This window comes from Hemibagrus wyckioides, linkage group LG09 (genome assembly GCF_019097595.1).
Source record: "Hemibagrus wyckioides isolate EC202008001 linkage group LG09, SWU_Hwy_1.0, whole genome shotgun sequence".
Lineage (NCBI taxonomy): Eukaryota > Metazoa > Chordata > Actinopteri > Siluriformes > Bagridae > Hemibagrus > Hemibagrus wyckioides.
Window position 1 is genome coordinate 26,828,382 of NC_080718.1, and position 16,520 is coordinate 26,844,901.

At 36.2% G+C, this 16,520-nt stretch overlaps 1 protein-coding gene and 1 non-coding gene across 4 annotated transcripts in view; both read right to left on the reverse strand.

The window, feature by feature from the left end:
* Positions 1–14,907, reverse strand: part of ryr2b (ryanodine receptor 2b (cardiac)) — an 88,909-nt gene extending 74,002 nt beyond the window's left edge. For all 3 annotated transcript variants that reach the window (XM_058398492.1, XM_058398491.1, XM_058398490.1), the window contains exons 1-24: positions 14,792–14,907; positions 12,522–12,638; positions 11,812–11,916; positions 11,162–11,236; positions 10,976–11,054; positions 10,585–10,697; positions 10,029–10,146; positions 9,775–9,871; positions 9,542–9,616; positions 7,776–7,932; positions 7,278–7,454; positions 7,050–7,171; positions 6,341–6,524; positions 6,109–6,244; positions 5,474–5,569; positions 4,993–5,111; positions 4,732–4,865; positions 3,959–4,200; positions 3,305–3,497; positions 2,408–2,627; positions 2,186–2,290; positions 1,795–1,898; positions 866–949; positions 1–160 (exon numbers count right to left, since the gene is read on the reverse strand). In XM_058398492.1, the coding sequence (XP_058254475.1) occupies positions 1–160; positions 866–949; positions 1,795–1,898; positions 2,186–2,290; positions 2,408–2,627; positions 3,305–3,497; positions 3,959–4,200; positions 4,732–4,865; positions 4,993–5,111; positions 5,474–5,569; positions 6,109–6,244; positions 6,341–6,524; positions 7,050–7,171; positions 7,278–7,454; positions 7,776–7,932; positions 9,542–9,616; positions 9,775–9,871; positions 10,029–10,146; positions 10,585–10,697; positions 10,976–11,054; positions 11,162–11,236; positions 11,812–11,916; positions 12,522–12,638; positions 14,792–14,842 (3,063 nt within the window). In that variant the 5' untranslated portion in view covers positions 14,843–14,907. The remainder of the gene's footprint in view (positions 161–865; positions 950–1,794; positions 1,899–2,185; positions 2,291–2,407; positions 2,628–3,304; positions 3,498–3,958; positions 4,201–4,731; positions 4,866–4,992; positions 5,112–5,473; positions 5,570–6,108; positions 6,245–6,340; positions 6,525–7,049; positions 7,172–7,277; positions 7,455–7,775; positions 7,933–9,541; positions 9,617–9,774; positions 9,872–10,028; positions 10,147–10,584; positions 10,698–10,975; positions 11,055–11,161; positions 11,237–11,811; positions 11,917–12,521; positions 12,639–14,791) is intronic.
* Positions 14,908–16,186: 1,279 nt separating this feature from the next.
* Positions 16,187–16,258, reverse strand: trnag-ucc (transfer RNA glycine (anticodon UCC)). The gene has a single exon. It is a non-coding gene; the product is annotated as a tRNA-Gly (tRNA).
* Between the last annotated feature and the right edge of the window lie 262 nt (positions 16,259–16,520).

Sequence of the window (16,520 nt, forward strand, 5' to 3'; positions counted from 1 at the left end):
CTGCTGTGGTGCGTAGCTCCAGCCCTGCCTGATCTGCTCTCTGGACCAGATGTTGTGCTGGTTCTCAGCCAGAGCTTCCACCAGAGCCTCCTGAGCTGTGTTTAGAGAAACTCCAGACTGATCCACTGGAGCTGCTCTGTAACCGTTCCACAGCTCCAACCTGAACAGGGAGAGATTCAGGGTTTGAGTCGAGGACAGGGATGAACAAGCATACTGCGTCCTGATCACTGCATTCTGTCTTTCTTTCTTTCTTTCTTTCTTTCTTTCTTTCTTTCTTTCTTTCTTTCTTTCTTTCTTTCTTTCTTTCTTTCTTTCATTCTTTTTTCTTTTATTAATCTTAATTATTTTCCCCTTTTTTCTTTCTTTCTTTCTTTCTTTCTTTCTTTCTTTCTTTCTTTCTTTCTTTCTTTCTTTCTTTTTTGTTTCTTTCTTTTTTTCTTTTGTTCTTTTTTCTTTTATTTATCTTATAATTTTTTCTTATTTTCTTTCTTTCTTTCTTTCTTTAATTTTTTATTTATCATATGATTTTTTTTTTATTTTTCTTAATGTTCTTTTTTATTGGTCTTCTTTCTTTCTGTCTTTCTTTCTTTCTTTCTTTCTTTCTTTCTTTCTTTCTTTCTTTCTTTCTTTCTTTCTTTCTTTCTTACTGTGTTTTTATTTAGTTCGTTTTTCTTTAAGTCCTTTCTTTCTTTTATCCTGTTTCTTTCTTTACTCTATGTTCCTGTAAATTCACCTGCAGGTCATTTATATTTATATTTATATTTATATTTATATTTATATTTATATTTATATTTATATTTATATTTATATTTATATTTATATTTATATTTATATTTATTTCCCGAGCATTTTGTCTGAGACGTACTTGTTTGAGATCTGGACGTACTTCACCTTCTCCTCTGTGTGGTCATCAGACAGACCGATATGAGCTCCGAGAGCCAACAGAGACCTACAGAGACACAGAAAGATGTGGAGAAGAACTGAAAGGAGGAAATGAAGTGAATATCGTCTGAACATATCACCTACACTCAGAGTGCCTCCTGTTACTCTGCGACTGACTCTGGTTCATGACTCTGGTTTTATGATTTAGGATATTTATCACTGAATATCCTTAGCTTCACACTCATATATTATTCTGAGTTCTTTTTTTAGTAAACATCTAAAATCATGTATAAAGTCTGTGCTCTTCTGTCTCTACACTACATCCTTCACAAAGAATGATGGAAGAAACCCACAGCAGGACCCAAGGTTTCCCAGCAGAACATTGCCCAAAGCATGACACTGCCTCTGCCTACTCTCCTTCTTCCCATAGTGCATCCTGGTGCCATGTGTTCCCCAGGTAAGTGACCCACACACACCCGGCCATTATTAACCAGCATTAACTTCTTCAGCAATTTGACCAACAGTAGCTCATCTGTTGGATCGGATCACACGGGCCAGTCTTCGCTCCTCATGTGCCTCAATGAGCCTTGACCGCCCATGACGCTGTTCACCACTGTTCCTTCCTTGGACCACTTTTGATAGATACTGTCCACTGCAGACCGAGAACACTGTAGTTTTGGAGATGCTCTGATCCAGTCATCAAATCCTTACACTTGTCCATTTTTCCTGCTTCTAACACATCATCTCTGAGGACAAAATGTTCACCTGCTGTCTAATATATCCCACCCACTAACAGGTGCCATGACGAGGAGATCTTCAGTCTTATTCACTTCACCTGGCACTGGTCATAATGTTATGGCTAATGGTCTGGCATGAAACTGTCTGAGCAGCAAATGAAAAGAAGTGCAGTACCTCAGCGTGTGTTCAGCAGCCTGGAGCTTGCTGAGTCTCTCCTGATCTGGAAGTTTGGAAAACTCCACCAGTCCGGGATGAAGCTGTTTACTGTCGTCTCTCACCTTCACAACACACACACACACACACACATTTTATACTGGTTGCGTATCTAATCAGTGTCATTTCCCTCCTTTCTTTCTTTCTTTCTTTCTTTCTTTCTTTCTTTCTTTCTTTCTTTCTTTCCTCCTTCCCTTCTTTCTTTCTTCCCTCCTTCCTTCCCTCCTTCACTCCTTCCTTTCTTTCTTTCTTTCTTTCTTTCTTTCTTTCTTTCTTTCTTTCTTTCATTCATTCATTCCTGTCACCATGGTTACCACATGATAGACGACTGTGATGCTGTGTTTTAACTCACCGGCCCGTGTGTCCAACCGCTCTCGGTTTTCTCCAGCAGCCAGATCTCATGCAGGTTCTCCGCCAGTCTCTCTCTGATCAGCTCAAACTGAGGAGGCAGTGTCACCTGACACACACATACACACACACACAGACACACACACACACACACGGTTAATAACACTCTCCTACACTCCTGTGTGCAGCTGCTGTAAATATATTGTGTATGACTGGTTCGTCTCACCTGATTGGTGTCCACTGGGGTAGGAGTGAAGACCACCGGGTCACCGGATACAGCAGGGCCTAAAAGTTCCCTCTGGCTGTTTCTGTGACCCCGTGTGACCTCCTCACACAGCTCCAGCCTGCAGCGCCCCCTGGGGAGTAAAGCCTCGGCACACGGAGAGAATCCAGCAGGAGGCAGGAATTTAAACTCCCCGTGATGAGCTCCTAACAGCACACGCACCCTGAACCAACAATAAACACGGATTACTAACGATGGACAGGCTGTACAAAGATTTTATTAAGAATTAAATCATATTTAACAATAAAAATAAAATCCACATCTGGCAAAATGTTTTTCATTTAAATATGGATTTAATTATTTTTTTAATTGAAGATGAAATAAAATCCATAATCACTTCAATTTTAATTTTTGAAATAATTTAATTATTATTTAATAAATCATATTTATTTAATTTATTAATTTTATTTTAATAATTATTTTTTATAATTAAAGATTACATTAAATCCATACCTGACTTGTTAATATATTAACAATGTTTTAAAAAATTAAATGAATAAAGCAATTTTAAAAATTAAGATGAAATAAAATCCATAACTGACTTCAGCTGATTTATGTTTTGAATGTTAAAAAATAAAAAATATATATAAATATATGTAATATATATAAAAAATATAACTACATATATACAATATATTAAATATTTTTATATTAAAACAAAAATAAAAACATAATAATAATAAAAACTAAAAATAAAGAAAAAGAAAAAATAAATAGAAATCCAACTAAAAGATTTTCTTTTTCAAACATTAACCAAAAAAATTTAATAAAATGATGAATCTAAATCTGACTCCGCTTGAAATGAAATATTTTAGTTTAGAGACTAAATTAAATCCCCACCTGACTCCAGCGGAGAAGCTGACCACAGGAAACATGAGTGCATCCGTGTTGAAGTTCTCCAGCATTCCCTGCACAGGCTGACCGTTCACTCGGAACGAAATACATGCGGCACTGAGGTCCAGGCAGCAGCTGATGACATCATCCTCCCTCAGCAGCCGCTGATTGGCCGAACTGACCCTGCGACCTACGCCACCTGAGCGTGGATTAAAGAACTGAAACTAATTTTCTAAATTTTCTCTAGAAAAATTTAATTAAGTGAAAGCAAAAAATTAGGAAAGCATAGTAAAAAAAAAAGATCATTAATTGTAAAAAAAATTAATGAAAAGTAATAAAACTAAACGTTTTAAAAGATTATTTAAAAAATAAAAAATTAGGTAAAAAAAAAAGTAATAATAGGAACAAATGGGGAAATCGTGTTAAAATATAAAATGTTAAATATGTAAATTTATTTAATATTATTTATTACATATTTATTTAAATATGTAAAATTTATTTAATAATATATTTTAATATTCAGCTTTCAAATATAAAATATTCAATTATAAATTAAACCAAAAACATAATAATAATAATAATAATAATAATAATAATAATAATAATAATAACAATAATAGTTCACCTAATACCAATGAATTGTATTTTGTCACGTCTCACCCGTCCACAGGTGCAGGCCGTCGAACCCATACGAGCGCAGGTCGTCTCCGACTCCATTCGACCCCCAGCCATGACCTCCTGTCAGAGAGGGGTGGTAACCTGTGCTACAGGCCCAACCCACCCTCAAGTGAGTGGGCTCCGGTGTCACAAAAGGCTCCACCCTCTCCACTACCACCTCATAATACCACTTTCTGTACTGGGCGGAGTCGTCTCCCATGCAGAGGAAGATGTTTGGGCGAACGCTGACACAAAACATGTGCAATCATTAATAAAGCTGAGTACCTGAGTAACGTGGTGGAAAAATGTATGAAGGTGAACGTGAGAAAGTAATCATAAAAATATGAATTAAATAGCAAAATAAAAAGCAAAAAGCAAAATAAAATGTAAATTGTAATAAAAATTTAAATGGAAAAAATGTGAAAAAATAAATGATAAAAATTAATAAAGAAATTTGTTGAAAATAAGGAAAAAGTTTGAAGAAATAGGATGAAAAAGTTTAATGTGAAAAAAAATAAATTAATTAAATGTGATCGTGTGTAAAATTCAGTGTGAGTTTTTTGCAACTTTGGTGTTTTAATTATAATAAATTTTTTATATCATTAATAATTATAATAATGAAATTATTGAAAAATAACTTGCAAGCATTGATATTTGCCAGGTTTGTTTGTTTGTTTATTTATATTTATTTATTTATTCACCGTTTTGTTTTTTTTAAAGAAAATTTTAATAAAAGGTTTGTGTGTGTGTGTGTGTGTGTGTGTGTGTGTGTTTACCTGGTGACATGGTTGACCAGGCGGCTCTGCAGCAGTAAATCTCTCTCAGGCAGCAGTGTGTCACAGATCAGGTGCTGATTAGAGCGCACTGCTGTACCATGACACACACACAGTGAACTCAGCACCTCCAAGATCTACACACACACACACACACACAATGCAGAAGACCATTAAGACATCTCAGTGCTTGACTAAACTCTTGTAACACACAATACATAACTCTCACACACACACACAGACACACACACTATGCAGCAGTACCTTGTGGTTGCGGCCGTGTTTGTCTAAGAGTGTGATGATGGAGCGAATGTGTCCTTCTTTAATAAAATTCAGTGCTTCTGGACTTTCCATTAATACACAGTGCAGCACTTCAAGAATTCCTGAAGCACACAGAGGTTCAGTCACTGGATCAACAAACACATTCACTGCATTTTAACAGAAAGAAACCAGCATTGTCATGTCTCACTCCACAGTGGAGGTTAATATGAAGCTCAAAGGACAGTAGACACTCAGTAGAATTTGTAGTGTTTCAGAATTTCTCCCCAGCCTACTAGGAGCAATATATTAATGTTTCAAAACTTTAATAGAAAAGTTTTCATAGAAAAAATAGAAACTTTTCATAAAAAAAACAAAAAAAACAAAAAAAACAAAAACAGTTCATTTTCCCCACACAGATGTTTGTATTGTGATCATAGACTGTGTTATAACACTTGTGAGTGCTATAACACTTGTTAAAACGCACCGGTGGAGGCCTCCAGTCTGTCCAGTCTGCTGATCAGCCAGTCCAGAGAGCTGGAGAACTGAGAGCAGTTATATGGATTCCCCCGGATCAGCGCCGCTGTGAGGAAATGCATGCCAATAATGAGATATTAATTTAGTTAGTCAGTTATTTATGTTGATTTTTTAAATTTTACCCAAAAGCTCATGGAGGGAACTCAAAATGCCTTAGTAAAAAATAAATAAATAAATAAATAAATAAATAAATAAATAAATAAATAAATAAATAAATAAATAAATAAATAAATATAAAAAAAACAGTGGCATCAATTATTATCAATTATTTTTATTATTGTTGTTATTGTTGTTGTTATTATTCTTAAATTAATAATCAATCAATCAATAATTAATAATGATTATCATCACCATCATAATCATAATTATAATAATATTTAATTTCTTTTTTTTCATCCAGAAGCTCCTAGAAGAAATTCAAAATGTCTTTGAAATAAATAAATAAATAAATAAATAAATAAATAAATATAACAACTATTATTACTATCATATTATTATTATTATTATTATTATTATTATTATTAATTTTTTTATTTATATAGTTTAGTCAGTTATTTATGTGTTGTTGTTGTTTTGGTTTTTTACCCAGAAGCTCATAGAAGGAGTTCAAAATGTCCTCCCATGCCTCTCCCGCCTCTTTCCCAGCAGCCTCTGCAAAATGTGCTGCACTGCTATACAGGTGCAGGTGATCAATGCAGTCTAGAACCAAAGTAATTACACCCTGAGAGAGAAAGACAGATGAGCCAAATGGATGTTACACACAAACACACACACATTAATCAAACCCATAATCCTTTGCAGCAGATGCAGACGTTACCTCTTCCTGGAACAGTTTCTGTCGGTTCTTTAGCGCTCTGCTGCTGCTCTGTCTGATCTCATGACTCCAGCGTTTGTCAGGTAGCCAGAAATAACCAATCAGATCGCACAAACTCAAACGCAGAGTTTCTATCGGAAGATCCAGGGCTGGATTGTTGGCTCGGTGATCGAGCTCGTCTAGTCTCCTGGATACATGAAAACAGCGGATTAATTAATAACATCATCAATAAACTCGGGTATCACTGAGCTACTAAATCAACAAGCTTCAATGGCTTTCCATATTTTCAATAGAAGTAGAACAGGCTCAGAGTTGATCATAAATGAGCGAGAATTATTTAATAAATGTATGATATGGTTTCATTTACTTAATACTTACCTCAATGGCTTTCCGTATTTTTAATATAAGTAGAATGGGCCCAGAGTTGATCATAAATGAGTGAGAGTTAATTAATAAATGTAATATATGCATTCATTCATTCAATATTGACCTCAGTGGCTTTCCATATTTTTTTTTTTCAAACGTATGATATGCATTCATTCATTTAATATTAACCTCAATGGCTTTCCATAAGTTTAAATAGCAATAGAACAGGCCCAGAGTTGATCATAAATGAAGCGGGAATTAATAAGCAAATTAATTCAATATTGACCTCAATGGCTTTCCATATTTTTAATAGCAGTAAATTGGGCTCAGAATGGATGATTTCTACCTTCTAAAGAGCGTAAAGAGAAGAGTTGAGCTTCGAATGAGACTGGCAGCTTTACACTCCTCCGTCTGAGAGCGAGAGAGTGTGAGTCCGTCATCCATGTGACCCTCTGAATGGAGGATGGCCTGAAAAAAGATGAAAAATTATATTACAAAAAATTATATTTACATTTATAACATCTGTGTATGAATTGTGTATGTCTTTCTTTCTCTCCTTCCTCTTTCTTTCTACCTGTTTACTCGGCTCTGTCTCCTTCCTCCTCTTGGAGTCACTGGTCTGGTAGCTGAGCCACAACCCGGAGTCTACATGCTGGACTAAACACACAGAGTCGCCGTATTTGATCTCCGGCGTTCCCATCCCGTCTTTTTTCTGGACACAGAGTGGGAATTCTTGGTGGGAGTGGGACTCCTGGAGAGACACACGGATGGGGATCAGTATCATCCTGAGACATCAGTTTTTAAAAAAATTTCAATATCACTGCAGAAGAATTCAACAAGAAAAATGTAGGGGCCAAATTGAAATTTTTTCACAATTTCCTAATTTGCATATCACCACATTAGTCTTTTATTTAAGTTATATTATATTAAATGCAAAAAAATAAAAATAAATAAATATATTTTCTTCTTCGGTTTGTATTTTCTATCCCTGATTTTTTCTAAATATCTCCACTACTGAATACAGTCCATTTGTGAATTCTCAAATTATAATTCTAGCTAGGTGTCACATGACCTTTGATGGGCGGAGACAGAAGGCGGTGGATTTGACGTCAGCGTGCTCTCTGTCCAGTAGCAGCAGGCCACGGTCCGGGGTCAGACCCAGATATTTTCCCGTGGTCACGTGATAGAGACGGAATGACTCCGCCCAACGAATGTGGCTCCCACTCCAACTACACACACATCCCAGATTAAATTAGAGCTAAATAAATTATGACTTCCTGTGTATAACTATAATTTTTGTCAAAGTATATATTCACAAAATCTATAATATTTTTTCAGTAACAGAAATCAAGTCAACGTGATTTTATTGAGTCAGAGCAGTACATACAAATGAGAGAAAATAATATTAAAGATGCAGTCCGTAATTTCTAAAAATGTTTTTAAGCATAACATTTAAAAACAACCTCAACACTGATACACTACAGTACAATCTGTTTACTACTGAGGAAGTCAAGCCTTGGATCAAAGCGTGTCAGAAAGGTTTGTGTTTTATTATAACATTAAAAACATTACTTGCAGCATGTGGAAACTTTTTTTTTTTTTCAATTTGATTTAAGGCTGATTTTTTCAATGAATAATCCTGCTGACCAGGGATTCTGGTTGGATTTGTTTGTTTGTTTGTTTGTTTTCTTTGTTTGTTTGTTTGTTTGTTTGATTGATTGATTGATTGATTGATTGATTGATTGATTGATTGATTGATTGATTGATTGTTTGGTTGGTTGGTCAGTTGGTTGGTTGGCTGATTAGTTGTTTGTTTGTTTGTTTGTTTGTTTGTTTGTTTGTTTGTTTGTTTGTTTGTTTGTTTGATTGATTAGTTGTTTGTTTGTTTGTTTGTTTGATTGATTGGTTGTTTGTTTGTTTGATTAGTTGTTTGTTTGTTTGTTTGATTAGTTGTTTGTTTGTTTGGTTGGTTGGTTGGTTGTTTGTTGGTTTGGTTGGTTGGTTGGTTGATTGGTTATTTGATTGGTTGTTTGTTTGTTTGTTTGTTTGTTTGTTTGTTTGTTTGTTTGTTTGTTTGTTTGTTGGTTGGTTTGGTTGGTTGGTTGTTTTTTTGTTTGTTTATTTGTTTAATTGATTGATTGATTGATTGATTGATTGATTGATTGATTGATTGATTGATTGATTGATTGATTGACTGTTTGGTTGGTTGGTCAGTTGGTTGGTTGGCTTATTAGTTGTTTGTTTGTTTGTTTGTTTGATTGGTTGTTTGTTTGTTGGTTGGTTGGTTTGGTTGGTTGGTAGTTGGTTGGTGAATTATATAAAAAATAAGAAGAGTAGAAAGCACATTTTGACTATTTTAGAGTTTGTGTCAGTGTTTAATGTATTAAAATTAGATCTAGATTGTCTAGATTGCTCCACAGAAAGCTATAACTTTAACTTTTTTATTTAAAAAACTAACTAATCACTTTTTTATCCTCAAATTAGTTCATAGCACACGGATGCTAAGCTCTTTCATTATTTTTGTCCTGAGATTAAAAACATCCTATAAATTAGACAAAAAAAACGCTTTTAGAACTGGATTATTTAGCAGTCCTTATGTCCCCTGATTTTGATTTGTTTTGAGTTGAAAAAACTACAAAATTTAAAAAGAAAAGAAAAAGAAAAAATTAAAAAGAGAGGTGTGAAGTGAGGAGAACTAAAGCCTTGAGCCTAAATTTCCAACATCTGGAGGAATCCCTGCCTGCAGATTTGAGGCTCTACCCAGGATTATACAGTGTTCCTAATAAAGTGGTCAGTGAGAGGATGTTGATTGGATCGAATATAAAAAGCTGTCCTTACGACACCCGGAACATCTCGATCCTCCACAGAGAGCGAGCTTGAGACGAGACGCAGCCACCTTCAAAATGAACAGATCTGAAAAGAGAGGATGAGGATGATGAAGTCCTCGATTCTGATTGGTCAGATTCTTGTTGATTCATTTTCTATTACAGCAGCTCTTACATTGCTAGCATTAAAAAAATCCTAATAAAGATACAGATATTCCGGTCATTATTAAGAGCCTTCGTACTGACCTGCGCTCATCCTCAGCGTGTCCAGCAGGTGAAACGGTCAGACACTCGTCTGTGTGGCCATGTAGGAGACGGAGACAGTCTCCTCCCCTGAGGTGACCTGCAGGTCAGATAACAGAGTGATAAAGCTGTCAACAGAAACATCCTTCCTCTCCGATATACTGTATTTAATCTGAGCTGAACTTAAATCAAGAAAAAGCAGAAGAAGAAGGAGGAGGAGGAGGAGGAGGAGGAGGAGGAGGAAGAACGAAACGAACCTTGAGCTTGAGTCGAGAGAGAGGAAACCGGAGCCACGGTCCATAGAGTCAGCTGGAAAGCTGCATCCACGCTGGTGTTTATACACTCATCATACACACCAGTACCCCAGGAGACATGCTGGAGAGAGAGAGCGAGAGAGAGAGAGAGAGAGAGACAGAGAGAGAGAGAGAGAGAGACAGAAGACAGACAGAGAGAGAGAGAGACAGAGAGATAGACGGGGGGGCAGAGAGAGAGAGAGAGAGAGAGAGAGAGAGAGAGAGAGAGAGAGAGAGAGAGAGAGAGAGAGAAAGGGGGGGCAGAGAGCAGAGAGAGACAGAGAGAGAGTGAGACAGAGAGAGGGAGGGAGCAGAGACAGGGAGGGAGCAGAGAGATAGAGAGAGACAGGGAGAGGGAGAAAGAGAGGGAGAGAATGAGAGAGACAGAAAGAGAGAAGGAAGAAGGGTGAGAGAGAGACAGAGACAGAGAGAGAGGAAGGGGGTGTTAACTCCAGGTAATAAGAAGAAAGAAAAAACGAGAGAAAAAGATCTGAGATTAAAAGATCTGAGCAAAATCTACCAGGTATCTCTCCGAGGAAACGCTGATGAAGATGAGGTCATCACCGACTCTGACCTTCTCACCCTCTGACCTCTGCTTGGAAGCCGGATGGACCGTCCACCAACACGTCTCACCTGCAAACACATATAGTGGGGTGCCTTGCATAAGTATTTAACCTCTTAAACTGTGTGTGTGTGTGTGTTGCATAAACATTCACTCTCATTGCTGCTGTCAAACCCTGAATTATTTTGCCAAGTGATTTGAACAGATCATTTCAGTTGACCTTCATGCTACTAAAGTATGGTGTGCAGTGAGCAGTGGCTTGTTCAGGCAGAATGGAGGCTTTTTGGATAAGACAAGACACAGTAGGAGATCATTTTCCTAAATGGACACATTTAGGGTCAGTCTTTACCTGCTACATCCTCCTGAAGACCGACATCAAACGCCAGCTTATCAGCCGAGAGACCTGACGATGTCAGACAGCTCAGATACTGTAACAAAAAACCCATAATATTCAACTGCTACAGTGTCATCATTCAAAATCCAACAACCAATCAGAATGCAGTGAGATGTCTTGGGAGAAATCTGATTGGCCCACCATGTCGCTGTGGGCGTGTCTGAGCAGTAGCGCCTGGCCGTAGAGGAGAGTGCGATGGCCGTCGGTCTCAGCTGACTGAAAAGAAGATAAATACAGTAAGGATATAGACATTTATTCAAAGGGGGGAAAAGGTAGCTGTGTAAAATATTTCACAAATATGAAATTCAATTTAAATCATGTTACTGTAGTTTTATTCAATTCTGTAAGGCCAGAAATATTATATAATATTAACACTGTATTTTCAAGAAATACTCTATTCTGATTGGTCAGGAGGTTTTCTATAACAGCAGTCATTTCTATAGTAAACATTTAAACAGTGACGTGTTTGATAGTCACTCCATATGAGCAGAATTTAAAAATCTGTTTTCTGTAAAGAGAAATTTATGACACGTGTATGGAAGGAGTCTCCAGTTCTCAGAGGTAAAGCTGTAGCCTCAGGACAGAGGAGTTTCCCATTACCGGTTCCTCTGTGACATGATAAGCAATGAGTTTTTTTGTTTTATTATAATTCAGTGAGGAAACTGTTTACCGTAACGTAAGTGTGAACAGGTTTCGCAGATGTTCCACTGTGTTTTTCTGTTATTTAAATCATTTTTATTTAGTCAGCAGATACTTTTTGAATCTTTTCGGCAAAGCTCTGGTCTCCTCACCCCTGTGTGTGGGTCCTCGTGGTTGGCCAGCATTTCCTGCAGAGCTCGGACCGACACACACCTGTCCAGCACAAAGACACACAGCGACACATCTGCCGGAACGTTCTGAGGAGAAAAACACACACTTTGGGATTCACTGGGGTTTCTCTGGATGGTCAGCTTTCTAAATGTTTTCAGATTGTAGGGTTTTACACTGAATCTTTGAGACAGGATAGAACCTTAGGATAGAATATATATATATATATATATATATTTTTTTTTTTGTATTTGTAAGCAGCCATACAGTTTACATACGCTTCATATTGGGAATATCGGTCATATTTTTGGGCGGCTGGAACGGATTATCTGCATTTACATTATTTCTCATAGGAAAATTCATTTCGCAAAACACATTTTCACCTTAAGAACTCAAATCCAGAACCAATTAAATTCATATGCTGAGGTTCCACTGTAATATAATTTTATATGTTATAATATATTTATGTGTCTTTTATCTGGAAAAAAATTCATGAACTCATTTAGAATTTGTTTATTAATTGTTCTTCAGGGAAAAAAGCTTGTAACTTTGTTATCACATTTGTTAGTCAGTACCTTTGTTAGTACCTTTGTAAAAACGAATGCTTAAGTATCATTATATAGGTAGCTACTGTAACTAGCAGGTTAGCAGACTAACTAGTTGTGTTAAAGTGTGTAAAGTGAGTGTGTTTCACCTTGGAGTTCGAAGTGGACTCGAGGAAACCAAGCCGACCTCCGAAACCGTTTGCAGCCAAACACAGCTTCTGCTGGAGAGGAGCAGCCAAGCAACAGCGCAGTACCAACTCATCTGACTGTGTATTACACACACACACACACACACACACACAATATATATATATATATATATATATATATATATCAGAATAATTACACTCAGAAATGATAATGATATTGAAGAAGGCGTGGCATATGTATCTGTTAGTGCTAGTGAAGGAGGTGTGGCCTCTGTTCCTGTCAGTCCCAGAAAGAAGGTGTGGCCACTGGACCTTTCAGTGCTAATGAAGGGGTGTGGCCTTTAAATCTGTCAATCTTACTAAAGGAGGTGTGGCCTCTGTATAAGTTATTGTTAATGAAGAGGCGTGGCCTCTAATTCTGTCAGTCATAGAAAAGGAGGTGTGGCCTCTGATTCTGTCAGTCATAGTAAAGGAGGCATGGCCTCTGTATTGGTCAGTGCTTATGAAGGAGGTGTGGCCTCTCTTCCTGTTAGTCTCAGCAAAGGAGGCGTGGCCTATGTATCTGTCAGTAATAATGAAGAAGGCTAATGCTAGTAAAGGTGGCATAGCCGATGTTTCTGTCAGTCTAATTAAAGGAGGCATGGCCTCTGTATCTGTCAGTCCTAGTAAAAGAGGCGTGGCCTCTGTATCTGGTCAATCATAGTAAAGGAGGCGTGGCCTCCAAATCCTCAGTACTGACATTTTGTATTACATGTGAATTATATTTAAGTAGATAAACTTTTCACACACACACAAATGTATATTTATATTTCTAACATATTTACCTATATAATGTCATACAGCATTGAACAAGAGTTTCAATGTGTCTGTGTGTGTGTGTCTGTGTGTGTGTGTGGCTATATATGGGCTGAAAGAAAGGGTATTATTAGACAGTCAGTAAAGGAGAATTCCATCACCTCTGGCTGTTAGTGGTCATTGATAAAGACACACACACACACACAGAGTACAGTATGTACATTCCACTCTCTTTCATCACCATTTAAAGCCATGTCGGCTCAGCATATAAGATTTTGTACGGTATTGTTTGTACACGCCGTCATCTACAGTATGGAAAATATTATGACGTCCTCATTAGCATGTACATTGACTTATACGCTTTTTCACTGCAGTTTCTTTTCATCCAAACGTGTGTAGAGGAACGGTCAGGAATCCCTCACCTGTCTGTGTGAGAGATAAGAGGCTGAGAGTGGACCGCGAACACAGCCGGCACTCGTCCTGCTCTCCTGATAACACTGATGAAAATAGAGCTGAGAGCCACAACTACAGCCAGCGTCGGCTTTTATACAACAATCATCGGCTAAAATTACACACACTCTTCACTGCATAGGCTTTTAAATGTGTGCCTTTTAAAAATTTTAAATAATTTAGATAAAAGTTTGTGGTTAGAGAATTTAGTACACTTATTTTTAATAGAATTTTTTTTTACTAAAATTTGCAGGTAAAAATAATCAGTAAAAGAAACATACAGTGTAAATACAAACAATTTTAAGATAGTCAAAATTGTTTTACAATTTTTTTAAAAGACTTACTTAGTTTAATTCTTTTATTTTAATTGATGAGGAAAAAGAGTTTTCCTGAAATTGGGGTGAAATATAGCGGTGAAAAAAATCCACAGATTTTAAATAAATGAAAATGTTTTAAAATATAAACAAGTAAATAAAAATGAATCATTTTGCAGTATGTTATTTGTAATAAATAAATAAATAAACAAACAAATAAATAAATAAAAAGTCATGCTTGAATCTTTTATCCCCACATGGATTCCCTCAAATGTACAGTAGGAGACAATCCTTATTAACAATAATTTATTTACATAAAAAGTCTAATAAAATATTTTTTTAAGTAAAGAAATAGGTACATATTTTATTTTATACTTAAATATTTTTACTCATCTTTAAACTTGAATTTTTAATTCAGAAGAAAATAGTCATTTTTTAAATTACAAAAAATAAAAATAAAATAATAATGAATTAATTAATTAATCATAAACAATTTTTTTTATAATGATAAATGATGAGTGTCAAGAGTGAAACATTACCAGTTACTATGTTTATCTGATCTGTTATATTTCTATTTCCTAATAACTATTTCTAAATAAACTCTTCAACTCTTGGAAGCAGGGAATCAGCCTGGTGTGACGTTAACTCAGCCGTTATTCTTTAACCTTTTCTTTTTTCTTTTTCTCAGGAAGAACAGATTTCTCGACTTACTGTACGCAGGAACTGAACGTCATCTTCTGCGTCTGTGGAAGCCATCATCATCCTCCTTCTGCTGCAGGAGAGAGGAGCTGAGAGAGAAGGTTCCGCTGCAGTCGAGTGACAACACGGAGAACATCACAGAGACAACACACACACACACAGATAACAACACAGAGCACTGGAGAAGTCTAGAGAAGGCGAAAGAAAGAAAGAAAGAAAGAAAGAAAGAAAGAAAGAAAGAAAGAAAGAAAGAAAGAAAGAAAGAAAGAAAGAAAGAAAGAAAGAAAGAAAGAAAGAAAGAAAGAAAGAAAAATCATGTACATGATCTTATGTCATTTTAGAAAATTTTGGAAACTTATTTTTTATTTTTGTTTAATAATTTTAAATAATGGATAATAAAATTTTAATTAAAGGATAATAATTACATTATCATAATAATTATATTAATAATTATACATTTGAAATTTTTTTTAACACTTTGACCCAAAAATGCCTGAGTAATGCAAACATTATGTTTTGTTTTGTTTTGATTTGATTTAGTTTTATTTTGTTATGTGTTGTTTTGTGTTATGGTGTATTGTGTTTTTTTTTTCTTTGTGTTGTCTTTCTGTTTTGTATTGTTTTTATATCTTGTTTAATTTAATTTTGTTTTGTTTTATTTATCGATCGGCCATATTCAGGAGAATCAGACCCTCATGCAGGATGAAACTGACGCTCTTCTTTATCTTACATGTTTATATATGGCAGAACATCAACTCTTATTAGCATCCATGAGACAACACGTGTGAAACATCCTGAACTCCATATCGCTCCGTATTACACTGAGCAACGTGTTTTTATCAAATGTTCAGAAATTATATTTACATAAAGTGTTGCTTAAAGGGAGAGGCTACTTTTAACTTTCACCCTTCACTTGACTTAACATTTAAAACCAGCTTTCAGTAACGATTAAATCAACAAACCCATTCGCCGCCAAAAAAATCTCAGCCGCCATTTTGTTCAGTGTTGATGGATTTTGATCTGGAGTCATTAGTTCATTACTTTTTATGACATCACTCTATCTGCTCCAATCAGAAATACTGTAAAGGTCACTTAGAACTGATGATATTAGTAATGATAATATTAGAGATTGCACTTTTATAAGAGTTAATGAACGATACTGAAAGCATATGATGTTGTGTTGTTTAGTCTGCTAATTAAAAATGGTCTCATATCTTAAATCCAATATAATAAAGGAAGTCCATTTCAGTGTACATTCTTTCCTCTAGCTCCATCACATACCATCACTACCGTCTGTCAGGAACCACTGGGACAGTTCCCCGCCCGACCACCAGAGGGGGTGCTGGCAGGTGATTCGAGAATCAAAGGGAGTTATTAATCCCAGGGGAAAATTCCTAACTGTTTCCTTGCGTTGGCCGGGAATCGAACCCGGGTCAACTGCTTGGAAGGCAGCTATGCTCACCACTATACCACCAACGCACGAGATGAAGAGAGCCTGCTTTGTATATTCCCCATGTGTGTTGTGCCACGCCCCTCTATTTGTTCTGATTTCCCGCCTTGTCACCTGTTTCCCATTAGCCTTAATGTCCTGGACTATATATAGGAGCCCTTGTGTACTGGTCATTGTTTGTTTTTGTTTGTCCCTTCGCCCGTATGTTTATTTGTTTGTTTGTTTGTTTGTTTAAGCGCTGTCGAGCCATAGCTTCCATGTCCACGTTACAGTTTATTTGCCCCATGCCTT